Source organism: Microcebus murinus, chromosome 31 (genome assembly GCF_040939455.1).
Source record: "Microcebus murinus isolate Inina chromosome 31, M.murinus_Inina_mat1.0, whole genome shotgun sequence".
Classification (NCBI taxonomy): Eukaryota; Metazoa; Chordata; class Mammalia; order Primates; family Cheirogaleidae; genus Microcebus; species Microcebus murinus.
The window spans coordinates 2,001,963-2,019,734 of NC_134134.1; the positions used below are offsets into that span (position 1 = coordinate 2,001,963).

Consider the following 17,772-nt stretch of genomic DNA (forward strand, 5'->3'; position numbering starts at 1 on the left):
AATAAAATAGGCAGAGACAGGACTTACCTACAAAAGGTAAGCCACATATGACAAACCCACAGCCACCATCATACTGAATGGGGAAAAATTGAAAGCATTCCCACTTAGAACTGAAACCAAACAAAGTTGCCCTCTATCACTGCTTCTATTCAACATAGTGCTGGAAGTCCTAGCCAGAGCAATCAGACAAGAGAATCAAATCATGTGCATGCAAATAGGGGCAGAAGAGATGAAACTATCTCTCTTTGCTGATGATATGAACTTGTCATCAGTAAAACCCCAAACAGTGTGCCATTAGATAGGGACAACAATAATACAAAATGCAAAAAGAACGATCTCTTCAATTGGTGCTAGGAAAACAGGATATCCGTAAGCAAAAAATAAGATTAGACAATTTTGCTTATAGCACTATCAAAAATTAACTCAGAATAAAACAAAAAGTCTCATGTAAGACATAAATCCTTTAAAATTTTAAAACATATTTAAAAAACCTTCTTGGTATTGATATTAGTAATACATTTTTTAGATATGACACCAAAGGTATGAAAACCAAAAGAAATACAAAACAAGTTGGGCTGCAACAAATTAAAAAGCATCTGTATGGAAAAGAAAACAATAAAAAAGAGTATTTTCTGATTTACAAATAATATACCTGATAAGAGGTTAATGTCCCAATTATGTAAGAAAGTTATTCAAATCAAAGGTAAAAATAATTATAAATAGTTTGAAAATAGGCAAAGACTAAAGGCATATCTTCTAGATGAAGTCATACAAATAAATGACCAAGAAGTATGTCAATATCACTTATAATATCTCAATATCACAAATTATCAGAGAATTGAAAATCAAAATCATGATGAATTATCACTGTATACCTGATAGAATGGCTCACATCAAAAGGAAGAGATAAGATTTAATAAGAACATGAAGAAAAAGAAAAAGAAATCCTGTACCCAGTTGGTAAGTTTAAATTGGTCAATTATGAAAACCAATACAGAAATTCTTTAAACAATAAAATAGAAAAGGACTACCATACAATGCAACCACCTCACTTCTATGTATATAACCAAAGGAAATAAAATCAGTATCTTGAACAAATATCTGCATCCTCATGTTTATTGCAACATTATTCAAAATTGCCAAGACATGAAAACAACCTAAACATTTGTAAAAGCTGAATGAATAAAGAAAATAGGGTACATATGCAAAATAGAATATCACTCAGCTATAAAAATTGTATTCAATCATTTCTACAACATGGATGGACATGGAGGACATTAGGCTAACTGAAATCATTCAAGCACACAAAGATACTGTATAATCTTACATACATGGGGAATCTGAAAAGTTTAAACTCATAGAAGCAGAGATTAAAATGCTAATTTCCAGGGCCTAAGGTGAGAAAAAAAGCAAAGATGTGGTTCAAGAGTACAAACATTAAGTTACAAGACCAAAAAGTTTTGTAAACATAATGTATATCATGGTGTCTATAGCTAATAATAATGTTTTGCATCTTAAAGTTTACTGACTGTAGACCTTAAGTATTCTCACTATAAAAAAAAAAATAAGTAACTGTGAGGTAATATATATTTTCATTAACTTGGTTGTGTTAATCATATCAAAACATATATCAAATCATTACATTGTACATAATAATTATATAGTTATACTATTTTTATTTGTGAAGAAAATTCATATGACACACACAAACACATATATATACACACATAGATAAACATTTGAATGACACAGTACCAGTAGGCTTCATACTAAACAAGAGAAAATTATAGAATTAGAGTTGGTAACAGTTAAAGACTGGGAGTTTAATGTATGCTCAGCAGTGTTCTATGCACCCCAAACATATTTCACAATTGTAGGGTACTGCAGGGCTTAGTGGCTCACGCCTATAATTCTAGCACTCTGGGAGGCCGAGGTGGGCAAATCGCTCCTGGTCAGGCATTTGAACCCAGACTGAGCAAGAGCAAGACCCCATCTCTACTAAAAATAGAAAGAAATGAATTGGCAAACAAAAATATATAGAAAAAATTAGCCGAGCATTTTGGCACATGCCTGTAGTCCCAGCTACTCCAAAGGCTGAGGCAGTAGGATTGCTCTAACCCAGGATTTTGAGGTTGCTGTGAGGTAGGCTGATGCCACAGCACCCTAGCACAGGCAACGAAGGGAGACTCTGACTAAAAAAAAAATGTAAAGTGTACATACATTAAACTATATTAAAATTTAGAAATTTGGGCACATAGAATTAAATTATTAATCAGAGTCACAAAAAAACCCCCAGAATTTTGATGTAAAATAACATTATTTTTTCTAATATTTAAGGAGATACTTAGTGTTCTGATAATGAGCATGAATTTCTATAGAAACGCATTTAATCATTTCACAGGATAACAAAAACTAAAGCAGAAAACATGTAACATCTGCTTGTGGTGACCCTGGGATTTCTGAACTAAATACCAATATCACCACCACACTCACACATTCCAGACATGATGCAATAAATGCAGAGCAATTAAAAGATGGTTTGCAGACTGGTGTGGTGGCTCGTGCTTATAATCCTAGTGCTCTGGGAGGGCAAAGGGGGAGGATCGCTTGAGCTCAGGAGTTCAAGACCAGTCAGAGCAATAGCAAGACACCATCTTTACTAAAAATAGAAAAATCAGCCAGGGACTTTGGCACATGCCTATAGTGTCAGCTACTCAGGATACTGAGCAGGAGGATCACTTGAGCCCAAGAGTTTGAGGATTCTGTGAGCTACCACAAAGCCACTGCACTCTATCCAGGTTGAGAGAGTGAGACTCGGTCTCAAAATAAATTTTTTACCATAGATTTTCTCAAATATACACACATATTTCCATGTCTTGTAAAGTAATGGAACGCAGTCAGTACCTGCAGTCCATTATAAACCAAGAGTAGGGCTTTTGTTCTCACTCTAACCTTAAAAGAACAATAAAGAAAATTAAAGTCCTTAGATAATTTAAGAATAAGGGACAGGGAAGCCTCTATCAAAGATTAAGAGAAAGAAACCCAGGCTTCCCAGATCCAATTTCCATTGAAGCAGAGTTTTCCAAAGCACTTTTTAAGGTCTGGTTTCTTCCTTGACCTTTGAACTTCTAATATGTGTCATCTGCTTTATTCACTCCCACCTACCTGAGTTTTCGGCTACTGTCTTCTTCGTCTTCACATTCCAAGGCTCTTTTCCTTGCTCCAGACAGGTGATCAGGTCTGGCTTAGAGGCAACAAGACCTGTTTTATTTGAAAAATGTAACATATTTTTGGGATTCTTCCATTACCAATTGAGTACTGTGCTCAGTAGAGAAAGTGGAACAATATAGAAAGGTTCTCAAAAAAATCCCAAAATACTAATTTCTAACAGACACTTTAGAATATTTAGAAAGTATTTAAAATTTGAGGGTCCTTAGCTCCATTACCCAATACTGTGGAATCAAATATTGGTTATGGAAATTGGAATTTAAGATGTGAGCAATAGCATCTTATGCCACTAAGGTTTTGGAATTACCACTGACGAAGAGTGAAGGGTACAGATCAGTTCAAGAAAGGGAAAGATTCATGTCAAGATAAAAACAGATTGAAGATTTTCTTTCCTATACCAACAAATTTTTCCTTGAAAACAAACATCTTAACTTCCGTCATGCAAAGAAGAAAATCCCAGAAAAATTCTACAAAGTTAGAATATAAAATCTGTAGTATGAAATAAAAATTGTGTATTGAAATGATCTTTACCCATGAACACCAAATGTCTGTAGTTCTCAAGCATCACATCTCTATACAACTTCTGCTGAGCATTGTCAAGACATGCCCACTCCTCCAGAGAGAATTCTATGGCCACATCCCTGAATGTCAACAATCCCTGAAACAAAACAAAACAAAACAAAACACATATTTTCCAAGTGGTCATGTAGAGAATTCTTAATCTCACAGCTGGTGAAATAATGGAGTGAAGGGAACTGGTTCTGACTCATATGAATAACTGTAATTATTCAAGCAGACAAATTTTAACACAAAAATATTCTCTAATATATTATCTAACTCTGGAGAGAGAGGGTGACATAAGGTCCACAAATCTCATGTAGATATTATAATTTTCTGGATAAGGAATAAAATTCCAGTCACCAACATAGACATTTATATTTGTGAGTACTATATTTACATCATACAGGATAAGTTGTGTATATTTTTCAGATAGAAAAATCATGTTGACTTAGAAGATATTAATGCTTCTTAAATTTTGCAAAGACTTTAATACGTACAACAACAAACTAGAAATAATCCTAAAATACAAATTTTTGATTTCAAAAATCTGGAGTGAAGCCTGAGTTTCTGAATTTCTAACAAACTCAGCAGTGACATCATTGCTTCTGGTGGAAAGGGAATATTTTTCAAACATTCAGTAAGCAGCAGAACCTGGCTTCATCTGAGTTCACTGTTCCAGGAAACAAAGATGAGAGACTTTACTTTCCAGAGCAAGTAATATGCAAATGAAATCTAATATAAAAGAAGAGCTTCCACATAAACTGTGATGGTTTATGCTCATCACTAAGTAAATCTTCACAAGGTACTTCATAATTGACAGGAAAATAATTAACTCTATACTAGAAAAATGATAGAGAACACATTAACCAAGTGAATAAAATTAATACCAACTATAATACAACAAATTACTATCAGGTATCAATGCACACACACATACCACCACTGCTGTGATATTTTGATATTTTTGGCCAAAAGAAAACAGTAAATTATCATCTGAATCTAATCATGAACATCAGTTTTATGCAAAGTTCAAGCTACAGTTATCTCTCATGTTCTGTCATCTCAAATAATGTATTTAAATAGTCTTTCTTTAGTATACCAGAGAGCTAGTGTCTTCTAATTATTCTTTTTCTCAGAACTTTCTAAGTTATCTAAACAATTAATGTGTATTCCACTAATCTCTTTCTGCACAGAACTGATGGAGCATCTAGATAGAACATAAAAACCGTACATGTACCCCTTCTTCACTGATATCCTGGGGATTGAACTCATCTCCAATAGTAATCTTGGGCATCCAAGATTCTGCCTCCAAGATGTTCAACAGCAACAAAGGGAATATTTTCAATATTGCAAATTTTAAATTTATGGTGACAATTGTTCATGGTGCATAAGCATGGATGGAGAGAAGGCTCTGGCATATAGGGGGAGAATAATTTTTTAGAGCTCCTCGACTATCATTAAGAAAAAGAGGGAAAAATGTATTTGAAATGAAGGCATTAGGTAGGAACAACAATGCAAAGTCTGTACACAAGACATAACAAGAGGAAAAGTGAACATAGCCCCTGACCTAGGACACATTCCCAGGAGAACAAGCCATTTTTTTCTCTTCCTCCTTCGAGAAATACCTTCTTAGTTAAGATTATCTGGAAAGATCACACATGTATCTTGAGAATATGCATCTAAAGGTGTTCGCACAACATTTCCCCTGCTACCACCTCACCCACAGCAAAAGGACCATGGTGCAGAAAAATTCACACTTCCCATTCCTTTATCACAGGAGACAGTTAGAAGCAATGATCTCCTACATATAGATTGAAATTTGAGGTTTTTTTCCTTTCCTGCCCTCAGCTTTTCTGTCCTGCCAAAGTCACCAGCAATTTTTGCTGCAGCAGTGAGAATATGGACCATACTGACCTGCCCTTACAAAACACAAGAAACTTTTCTAAAGAAGACAGAAGAATGCCCAACAAACATATGAAAAAAAATGCTCAACATCTCTAATCATCAGGGAAATGCAAATCAAAACCACAATGAGATATCACTTAACTCCAGTGAAAATGGCCTTTATTAAAAAGTCCTCAAACAATAAATGCTAGTGTGGATGTGGAGAGATAGGAACACTCCTACACTGCTAGTGGGACTGCAAACTAATCCAACCTCTGTGGAAAGCAATATGGAGATACCTTAAAGTGATACAAGTGGATCTACCATTTGATCCAGCAATCCCATTACTGGACATCTACCCAAAAGATCCAATGAAACTTTCCCAAAAAGACACCTGCACTCTAATGTTTATAGCAGCACAATTCATAATTGCAAGGCTGTGTAAACTTGCCCAAGTGCCCATCAATCCAAGAGTGGATTAATAAAATGTGGTATATGTATACCATGGAGTACTATTCAGCTATAGGAAACGATGATATAGAACATCTTGTATTTTCCTGCTTAGAGCTGGAACCCATACTGCTAAGTGAAGTATCCCAAGAATGGAAAAACAAGCATCACATATACTCACCAGCAAACTGGTATTAACTGAGCAGCACCTAATTGGACACATAGGAACTACAGTAATGGGGTATTGGGCAGGTGGGAGGGGGAAGGGAGGTAGGCATATACATACATAATGAGTAAGATTTGCACCATCTGGGGGATGGTCATGCTGGAAACTCACACTTGTGGGGAGAGGGGGGAAAGGGCATTATTTGAAACCTTAAAATCTGTACCCCCATAATATGTTGAAATAAAAAACAAACAAACCTTAAAAATATCTCTAATCTTGTGAAGGGAATCAGGTCAGGTATTGTTGACCAATCCTTGTGCTGCTAATTTAAAGATCAATGTCTCGTATAGTAATTTACAATTCTAAACGGCCTATAAATTGAGCATTCCCATAACTCCCTTCTCAACTCCACTAATTCAATATAACTACTGATAGAACACAGCAAAACATTTTAATTACATTTTACAGTTTATTAGAATTGGTACACGCAGGAATGGCCAAATGGAAGAAATGTGCAGAGCAAGGCAAAGTGGTGGGGCAAGATGGCGCTAGAAACTAATGCTGGTAAATAGCTGTGATCTATTAAAGAAATCTCCCATCCTTTTTGTTCATTAAGAGCAGCTCACTGTAAAGAAACACCCTTTATGTTATGACTTAGATTTTGCTCCCTATTTTACCTATCACAAAGCCAGACACAGACCCTAAAAAATCCCATTTTTGCTTCACAAACAATTAGAAGAACAATTCTGTATTCACTAGTGTAAACTAAATACTTGATAACCATATGTGAGCTAAGTTACTCTCCTTTTGCCAGGCCCCTAAACTGTCATCCTCCCTCAGCGTTAACTAGTATATAACCCCACTCTCTGCCCCTCCTAAGAATAGTCTGACTTCAGGGTAATTTATTCTCTGATTTACCATCTACTTGTGCCAGCTGACATCCTGACATCTCCCTGAAATGCTGTTTCTAATCTCATTTTCTCTTTCCTATAAAAGGAAGCCCCTTTTTGCCTAAACTTTGAGATGCTTGCAGATCTTATATTTGGTGCTTCCCACAGTCGCAATACTCCTTCACAATAAAGACACTTCTCACCTAAATCTGAAATGGGGCCAGGCGCGGTGGCTCAAGCCTGTAATCCTAGCACTCTGGGAGGCCGAGGCGGGCGGATTGCTCAAGGTCGGGAGTTCAAAACCAGCCTGAGCGAGACCCCGTCTCTACTAAAAATAGAAAGAAATTAATTGACCAACTAAAAATATATATACAAAAAATTAGCCGGGCATGGTGGTGCATGCCTGTAGTCCCAGCTACTTGGGAGGCTGAGGCAGGAGGATCGCTTGAGCCCAGGAGATTGAGGTTGCTGTGAGCTAGACTGACACCATGGCACTCACTCTAGCCAGGGCAACAAAAGTGAGACTTTGTCTCCAAAAAAAAAAAAAAAAAATCTGAAATGGTTGTATTTGCCAATGTCTAAAAACAGTCCCAGGACAATAACAGATGCACTCCCAAAAGGGGTATCACACAGTTTTCTATCCCTAATCCAACCAAACCTTCCAATGTGTCCTTGTTCCCAGTTTTCCAGGGCTCTGTAGCTTCTTTCACTATAAAGAGCTCCTTCCCTGGCAGACATGAGTAGGCTAGAACACTTAAGAGTTAGGTCCCTTAGGAAAAACTCACTGGGCATTCAATGACCTCCTTTTACAGGCTGAAGATTGGGGTAAGCTTGGAGGCCCTGGTTCCATGCCTCTGCTTCTCATTCAGGGTTACTCATTTCATTGTAAATAAAAGAATACCCAGTGTTTGAAGAATCTAGCAAGATTTCTTAAACTCAGTTTCTCAAACTCAGCAAAACTTCTATAAACTCAGGTTTATAGAAGGGAGGACAATTCAGAAGGGAAAATACTCAGACCACAGTGTTTTTCCTCTGCTCTCACAGGACAACAACCAACACAGAAGATTTATAGGACCAAATGTGTACAAATTTCTCCCTAATAACAAACAAGCAATCACTTTTACAGCTAACTGTCCTCAAATACAGCTCAATCTGATACTATCTGACTGAAGATAGTCTCAAATCACACAGGTTTAGGATTCAACCCCCCAAACTATCCCCCCTTTCAGACACCACTTGCATGTCCAGGAATCCAAATCTTCTGATAGACCAGCCTCAAGTTGGAGTTCTATGACCTCCTCTGTATATTTGATTCATTTCCCAGACCAGCTCACAAAGCTCAGGAAAATACTTATTATATTTACTGATTTATCACAAAGGATATCTTGAAAGATATAAACAAAAATCCAGGTCAGGAGATACATAAGGCAAAGTATGGGGAAGAAGGGGTGCACAGATTCAAGCCCTTGACAGGCTCCCCACTTCCAGGAACCACCACCTGTTCAGCTATCTGGAAGTTCTCCAAACCTTGTCCTTTGGGATTTTTATAGAAGCTTCATTTATAAGCATAATTAGTTTGCCCATATAAGTTATTTACAATCCAATTAACCTTCAGCCCCTCCCTGCTACCCAAAGGCTGGGAATGGGACTGAAAATTCCATCCCTGGAAAAAAATGGCAGGTTTCCCTGGCAACCAGCCTCCCACCCAGTGATTTCTGGCAGTTTTATAAAAACTGCCTTATTAACATAAGCTCAGAAATGTTTGATAGGCTAATTATAAATAACAAAAGATTGCCTTTCACCTTTACCATTCAGGAAATACTTCAGGAACCAAGAAAGAAAGGCCAAATATTTTAATAAAAAGATATTGTTATTGCTACAGACATTTAGAAAATAACAAAGTCTACAGGAGCTGAGAGCCAAGAATCATGCATAGAAAAACAAAATATATCTATCATAATATCACAGAAATTGTAAGGCACTTAAATTTCATATTTCTAAAGGAAAACCAAAAGTATTTATCTCTTTTAGACAATAAGTAGGTCATTTATTATTTTCATTATAACAAATCATTTAGGAAACAATGGCATGTGAACTCATCTAAGAGTTGCCAAATCCCATCTCATAGGTTTTATCGTTAAACTCCAATATCCAGATAACAGGACACAAAACAGAGTGATCCACTTTCACAAATCCTCAACCCTAAAAAAAAGGAAAAGAAGTAGAAATAGGTGTGTGGTGACTCTTTGTCACTCACTAATTTTTTGCCCACACTTCCTTGTGGAAACCTATTCATTTTTCTGCAACCAAAATGCAACAAAAATTTGTTTCTATTTCAATTGCTGGGTATACTTGCCAAAGCAAAGCCCTGAAATTCTATTAAAAATAACTGGCAGGCTGGGTGTGATGGCTCAGGCCTGAAATCCCAGCACTCTGGGAGGCCCAGGGGGGCGGATTGCTCGAGGTCAAGAGTTCATAACCAGCCTGAGCAAGAGCGAGACCCCATCTCTACTATAAATAGAAAGAAATTAATTTGGCCAACTAATATATATAGAAAAAATTAGCCAGACATAGTGACCCATGCCGTTAGTACCAGCTACTTGGGAGACTGAGGCAGGAGGACTGCATGAGCCCAGGAGTTTGAGGTTGCTGTGAGCCAGGCTGACACTAGAGCACTCAATGTAGCCTGGGCAACAAAGCGAGACTCTTGTCTCAAAAAAAAAATAAGTTTTAAAAATGCAATATATAAATAGAGTTTTCCTGAAATCTACTTTTATATGACTCCTTTTTATGATGACATAAAGACTACACAACTATAACCACTGAATTATTGAATTTGGTTTGCTGTCTCCTGGACTTTTTGAAAGTCTTTGATTTAAGCCCTCCTGATGGACCTCAAAAACAAACCATAGATGACTGCTCTCAGAACCATAAATCGCAGTTTGCTTTAATAAATTCTGTCACCTTTTTAAGCGGTGCCTTAGTTTAATTTTTAACATGAGAGTGGAGTGGTGGGGACCCCCAGGGGCTACAGATCCTCCCACGCATGAACCCTGCAGCCCAGCTTAAATTCCTCCCTAATGACCCTGTAGTCACCCCACAATGTAGTGGAGACGCAGGGCTGCATCACAGAACTACCCAGATGACTCCCACTGGGCCACAGATGCCTGGGAGGATGAGACAGGGCGCTCCTGGTTCCAGCTGCTGCCCAACCCTGCTCTAAGCCGCAGGGGACTGAGGGCCAAGCAGGCCTAATGAGTCCCTTGTCCACAGACTCCGGGTCTGGCGGGAAGCCGGAGTCCTGCCACAGCCAGTTCCACTGGGTTTCAAATCCCCTGGCACAGCCGGCCCCACACACTCACCATTTTCCAACTTCCGTGGTGCCCTGGGATCCTTCTTGCAGATGTTTCAGAACCCGCAGTTCAGAGGGTGACAAAGGCTGAGGGTTACCTGGGTTTCCCAAAGCAAAGAAGAAGGAGCACTGAAGACAAAAAGGAGCGTGGAGGACAGGCAGGAGACAAAGGCCCCTCACCTCCCCCCTCCCCCCCCCCCCGCAGGTCCCGGAAGTCCCGCCCTTCCACTGCGTGCCTGATTGGAGAGTTCCCATTCCAGGATTTCTGATTGGCTCGGGCTCTAGGCCACACCCTTTAGAGCCCTGATTAGCATACAATGGGATCCACCTACTAATGGCGGCAACCAGGGCTTTCTGCCTGCTCTGGGATCTGTTGGTACCTGCAGCACATTTGCATTTAACCTTGTATGTAGGTTATATCCAAGCCAGGCATGGTGGCTCACGCCCGTAACCATAGCACTCATCTCAGGAGTTCAAGACCACACTGAGCAAGTGGGAGACCCTTGTCTCTACTAAAAAAATAAAAACAAATTAGCCAAACAACTAAAAATAAAAAAAGTTTAGCCAGGCATGGTGACACATACATGTAGTCCCAGCTAATCAGGAGGCTGAGGCAGGAGGATCCCTTGACCCCAGGAGTTGGAGGTTGCTGTGAGGCAGGCTGATTCCAGGGCAATCTAGCCCCAGGTGACAGAGAGAGACTCAGTCTCAAAAAAAAAAAAAGTTATATCCACTTATGCATAATGTGTATTGTATTCAAAATTAGAAACTGTATGATGACAAACATTTTAAAATTTCAGATTCAGTAAAGGTTGTATTTTTTTTATTTCTTAACTTTTCTTATACACTTTGGTAGGTTTGGGAATTTTCTGCTGTCCTAATCTGTTTGTCTACTATCCTCAACACCACACTGCTTGAAATATAGAACATTTTAATGTGTTTTAATATGTTATAGGAGCAAAAGTGCTCATTGTGTGTTTTCCTCAGGAATTTTGGCTATCCTTATATGTTTGTTTTTCCATGTGCAATTTGCAAAATCATTGCTGGCTTTAAAAATGTGACAGAATCTATTATGAGATCCAATAAATGTTGAAGTTAGCTTAAGGATAAAGGACGTCTTTATATTATTGATTTTGTTTTGTTGTAAACCAGTGGATCAAGGTGACTTGGACACCAGAATCCAATCAGCCAAATTAGTTTATTGATACCTGCACAGGGGCTGTCACCACTCCATGCAAGGAGGGAGAAGCAGCCATGAACAAAGCCTTTGTGGTTTTCTTATACCTTAGGGGCTGGCAGCTATGCAAGGGAGCAATCACAGAAGCAGAACTTTGTGGATAGTCGTTAATCAAGAGAACAATGGAAAGGTACATTGAGGGACAAGGAACTTTTCCTGGGACAAAGAACTTTTCCTGGAACAGGACCCATCTATTCTTTTTGGGAACAGGCCTCCTTGACTCCCTTCCTCCTCTGGGAACTTCCTCCAGGAACTTTAACTAATAGTTAGAGCAAGACTGATTCTATTTTAGATTTACAGGAGCCATCTTTTGTCTATCTACTTTATTCTCCACTGGTATTACTAGATAATCAAATTCTTGATTCTACAAGGTGATCTGTGTCAGGTAATGTTTGGTATTGGGTGCTTAAGACCAACAGCTTGACTGCTTGCACCTGGTTTTGCACAAATGCCATGATAGGGTTAATTATGAGGGGGCCACAAGTAAGCCCTAGGAGAAAAAGAATTAAGGGGCCTGTGAGGGCAGATACTAGGGTTGTTGGAACAAAAACTGAAGTCATACCAAATTTTAATATGGTTTTTGGCGTCAGCGTTTTTCCAGGGGGCTATAGTTTCACAACCCCAGTGCTTACAGTAGTAATATGTGGCTCCTCCACAGCCTATAGCATTGGCTGGGCATGCGTAGACCTGTATATTGTTTAGATTGTGATCTTTGCAATGTGATGCCTGCACCAGTGGCCTCACCCCATAGCCTCCTGTGAACGATTTCCACCACCGTACTTGGTTAGGGAGGTTTGGGCCCATGAAGTCACACAGATCAACCACAAAAAAGGGTTGCTGATTGGTAGCGTTTGTGCAGGCAATCTCCTGTCCATCCTCCATGTGCAACAAAATCCAGGTATATGGGGACATGTAGTGGGATGTGCCCCAAGTCTGACTGGTCCAACCCAGGGGAGTTGCTGCTAGGAGCAAGAGGAGGACTATGGAGAGTGTCGGAACAAACGTTCCTTTAGAACACACGCCTGTGTGTTCTATTTTCCATGTTTTTGGTATCTGGCTATCTTGGGCCCTTTTCACTTGCGTATAGTGGACCCAGGTCTTCTTTCCCCACAACCTTGACAGCTGTGGGAGTAGTGAGGATCACAGGGTATGGTCTGTCCCACCGAGCTTTGAGGGAGTCTAGGTTGTGTCTCTTAATCCACACCCAATCACTGGGCTCCAAATGGTGAAGCGGATCCAGACCAGGAGGGAGAGGCCTTGTGTCCTGCTGGGCCCAGACAGCTTTTTGGAGGTCCGATCAGAGATGCTGGAAGGCCTGTAAAGAGCTAATAAGGTTATGGTTACTTATGGAGGCCAGTGCCTCTTGCCTTAATTTTGGCAATATTGGCAGGGGAACTAGGTACATGATTTTAAAGGGGGTGATTCCCGCCCTGTAGGGAGTACAGCGGGTTTGCAGTAGGGCAAAGAGGAGTAGGCTAACCCAATTTTTGCCAATCTCTAAATGCAATTTGTTCAAAGTTTTTTTTTTTTTTTTTTTAATGGTCCTATTTATTCTTTTAACCTGCCAGGAACTCTGAGTCCTATATGCACAATGCAACTTTTAAGTAATTTTTAATGCCTTGGCTACTGTTTTGGAGATCTGGGTAGTAAACACCTGGCCATTGTTGGACCCCAATGCTAGAGGGAGGCTGAATCAGGGGATTATCTCAGTGAGTAGGAACTTAGCCACTACCTGTGCTGTTTTCTTTTTAGTAGGTAAAGCTTCAGTCCAGCCTGAAAAAGTATCCACTAATATAAGGAGGTACCTGTACCCATACTTTCCTGGTTTTATTTTAGTGAACTCGAGCTCCCATTGTTTCCAGGGCTTTGTCCCCTTTGGCGTTGTCCAATGTATTGGGGGGTCTTAGTTTTATTCACTTTTACACAGGTTACACAACAACTAGCAATGTCCTTTGTTATCCCAGCCAGATTTGTGAGGAGAAAATGCCTGGACACAAGCTGCTGAAGTTTTGAGCTCCTAGGTGAGATCCCTGATGAAGGTGTTGTAAAAGCTCCTGCCCTACTGCCTCAGGAAGGAATATTCTGCCAGCTGGGTCTTTATCTATCCATTTTCTCCTTGGACATAATTATCTCAGCCCCTACCCTTTGCTTCTTGTGGGAGTAAGTTGGTTTGGGGGGCAGGATTCTTTCAGGCAAGACAGGCAAAACATTGATAGGCCCTACTGGGCTTTGGGCTGCTTTCTTGGCACTCTGGTCAGCAAAGGTATTGCCCTTAGTTATGTCTGATTTATCTTTTTGGTGGCCCTGGCAATGGACAATTGCTACTGCTTTTGGAAGCCAAATGGCCTCTAACAGGGCCAGGATTTTTGCTTTTTTTTAATTTTTTTGACCCCTGAGGTTAGGAGTCCCCATACCTGGTACAGAGCTCTGTGTACGTGTGTCGTTGCGAATGCATATCAGCTGTCTGTGTAGATATTGACAGTGTTTCCTTTGGCCAGCCTTCAAGCCTGGGTCACAGCTAGTAGCTCTGCCCTTTGAGCTGAGGTGTCATGCCCTAATGCCTGTGCCCATAGTACCTCAGTCATGGTGGTGACCACCGCTTCCACCACTCGCACTCCATCCAAGATGAAACTGTTCCCATCTGTGAAGAGTTGCAGGTCAGAGTTTGGCAAGGGCTCATCTCGGAGGTCCCGCCTTAGGCTAGATAAGGCTTCTAGAACCTGTTTACATTCATGCACTGGCAAGGTGAGGTCATCATCAGGTAGAAGGGTGGCTGGGTTAAGGGCCGTGGTGTGTGAGAAACTCACCCGCAAGGAGTCCAGCAGGAGGACTTGATACTGGGTGATACGAGCATTAGAAATCCACTGATCAGGAGGGCTTTGCAGTAGAGTTTCTACTGTGTGTGCCCCACCAACCTGTAAGTCCTGTCCCAGAGTTAGTTTCTTTCCCTCTTTTACTAAAAGGACTGTAGCCACAACAGCTCACATACATCCCAGCCACCCAGAGGCTGTGGGGGCCAGCCGTTTGGATAAGTAGGCTATTGGTTGCCACCACAGTCCCAGTGTTTGGGTTAGAACCCCTTTGGCTATTCCTGGGGCCTCAGATACGAACAGCTGCAACGGCTTTGTGACATCTGGTAGTGCCAGAGCTGGTGCAGCAGTGAGAGCTGCTTTTAGCGCCTCAAAGGCTTGTTGTTCTTTTTCTTTCCACACCAAGGATGGGTCCTTGCCCCCAGTACTAAAGTATAGGGGCTTGGCTAAGTCTGCAAACCCTGGAATCCACAGATGGCAATATCCCACCACCCCTAAGAACTCTCTGACTTGCCTTTTGGTGGTGGGTACAGGTATCTGCAATATGGCTCGGATTCTGCTCTGAGAGAGGGCTCGATGACCCCCAGTCAACTCATATCCCAGGTACATTGCCATCTGGGTGCAGAGTTGAGCCTTTTTTGCTGACACCCTATAGCCCAACCTTTGTAACTCTTGCAGGAGACTCAAGGAGGCGTGCTGGCATTCCTCCTCAGTTTCAGTAGCTATCAGCAGGTCATCGACATACTGTAGCAAAGTGACCTCGGGGTGTCTTTCCCGGTACCCCTGTAGATCCCTACATAAGGCCTCAACAAAGAGGGTTGGTGAGTTTTTGAACTCGTGGGGAAGGCGTGTACAGGTTAACTGCCCTGAATAACCTCCTTCAGGGTCTGTCCATTCGAATGCAAAAATTGGCTGATTCAGTGGGGAGAGAAGCAAGGAGAAGAAATCATCTTTGAAGTCTAGAACAGTGTAGACCACCCGGTCAGGGGGAATGAGGCTCAGTAGATTGTAGGGGTTGGGTACCATGGGGTGGATAGTTTCCACTCTCTGGTTTACCTCCCTCAGGTCCTGTACTGGTCGATAGTCATTAGTTCCAGGCTTTTTAACTGGTAACAGTGGGGTTTTCCAGGCCGACTGACAGGGGATTAATATCCTGCATCCCTCAGGTGCTTGATGTGCACTGCTATGCCTTGTTGGGTGTCCAAAGAAATAGAGTACTGGCGTACTCACACTGGGCTTGCTGTACTACAGAGGTGCACTACTATGGGTGGTTAATGCTTTTCCCAGCTTGGGGGATTTGTTTTAGCCCATACGCCCAGGACTTGAGTCCTCCATTGTGCCAACAAGGCAGAGCTTCCTGAAGCCTGTGAGGCTTCCTCTTCAAATAGGACATATTCCTCAGACAAGGGGGTTGGGTAAAGGATGCACTGCGGGGTCTCAGGAAGAGACAGAGAGGTTCCTTCCAAACTGAAGGAGATGGTGGCATGCAACTTTCAAGCAGATCTCTCCCGAGCAGTGGGTATGGGCAGTCTGGCATAACTAGAAAGGAGTGTGTGATGACCCCTTTTCCTAAATCTGTGGGCCTGGCAGTAGTCCATGGATACATCTTGGGCTGCCCCATTGCCCCCTCTGTGGGAGTCTTGGTTGTGGTTAGCGGTCCCACAGCCTCTTTTAGGATGGAGAAAGTAACTCCCGTGTCAACTAAAAAGTCCACAGGCCGGCCCCCTACCTTGAAGGTTATCATGGGCTTCCAGGGGCCAAGAGGGTAGGAGCCCCAACCTCTTCATTGGGCACTTTCCAGGAGGACCTGGGCAGGCCTCTCCTTTGGCTTCCCCCTGCTGGGGCACTCTTTTGCCAATGCCAGAATTGCTTCCAGAATGCACATTGGTCGGGGACTAACGTTTTTCTTCTATGGGAGTGTCCTCCTGGGGGAGTTTTGCAACTTCCTGGAGCGGGGCCTCCCTGTCTTCAGGGTGGCCTTGTTTCCTGCAGTGCGGCAATGACAACTCTTGCTATCTTTTTAGAGGCTGCTACCTCAGCTGAGTCCTTGTTATTGAAGAACTCTTGAGCTATTTCCACTAACTCACTGAGATATTTCCCTTCAAACCCATCTAATTTTTACAACTTCCTCCTGATGTCTGGGGCAACTGGGACACTAAGGCAACATCAATAGCTCTATGGTTTTTAGGGACTCTGGGTCTATGGGGGTGTAAGTCTGGTTAGCCTCGAACAATTGTTCTAAGAAGGTGGCCAGACTTTCCCCACTTCCCTGAGCCAATCCACTAACCTTAGACATATTTGTGAGCTTCCTGGCTGCTCCACAGAGGCCCAGCAATAGAGTCTGGCGATACTGGGTCAGCGACCCCCTACCTTGATTAGTGTTAGGGTCCAAGTCTGGTCTATGGTTGGGGAAGCGAGTCTCTGTGAAGTCTGCATCGGACACCGCTGCCCATCTGGGCCAAGGACGGCTTTTCTCACCTCCCGGTTTATTAGCTCGTGCTCTTTAGATGTGAAGAAAACCTGGAGGAGCTGCTGGCAGTCGTCTCATGTGGGTTGGTGGGTGTGAAACACCATTTCCAAGAGGGAAATGAGACTCTGTGGTTTCTCAGAAAATGGAGGGTTTGGGGCCTTCCAGTTATACAAATCACTGGTAGAGAATGGGGCATAAACCATAAAAGGGCAGTCACTCCCGGGCAGAGGGGCCATCTGGCGCAGTGGTAAGATAGCCTGGGGTCCCCTGATGAGTCTGGCAAAGGGGGTCGGTGTCCCCATCCACGTGTTTTTGTTGGGCTATAGGGTGGTTCAGGGGTTGCTTCTCTCTCACCCTGAGCCTCTTGTCCCCTAACTAATTCTAGGGCCCAACCCCCTCTCCCATCCTGCTCATCTCCCCTGTCTTGTGTGGCCTCAGAGGGAGCATAAGGTGGAGGTCGCCATGGATCACACAGGGGGTCTTCACTCTGGGATTGGAAGACAGGGGACCGGTTTGAGGTGGGGGAGGGGGATCCCACCACATCTTTAGAGACTTATCAGGGAATGGAGATGTTCTACGCCTGCTCCCTGGGGTCTGGTTGGAAGTGCCTGCCAATAAGACTTGAGAGGGTTTGACGTCAACACACTTGGTTAGGTATTGGTAGCTATTTCAGTAGCTATGTCAATCCAGACATCCATATGTGGAACTTGGTCTGGGTGACCTG

At 41.9% G+C, this 17,772-nt stretch overlaps 1 protein-coding gene across 1 annotated transcript in view; it reads right to left on the reverse strand.

The window, feature by feature from the left end:
* The window catches only part of LOC142865683 (uncharacterized), a 32,757-nt gene extending 17,153 nt beyond the window's left edge, over positions 1-15,604 (reverse strand). Inside the window, 4 exon segments of the mRNA XM_075998868.1 lie at positions 3,156-3,261; positions 3,760-3,886; positions 14,345-14,605; positions 14,876-15,604. Coding sequence (XP_075854983.1) covers positions 3,156-3,261; positions 3,760-3,886; positions 14,345-14,605; positions 14,876-15,604 — 1,223 coding nt within the window.
* Between the last annotated feature and the right edge of the window lie 2,168 nt (positions 15,605-17,772).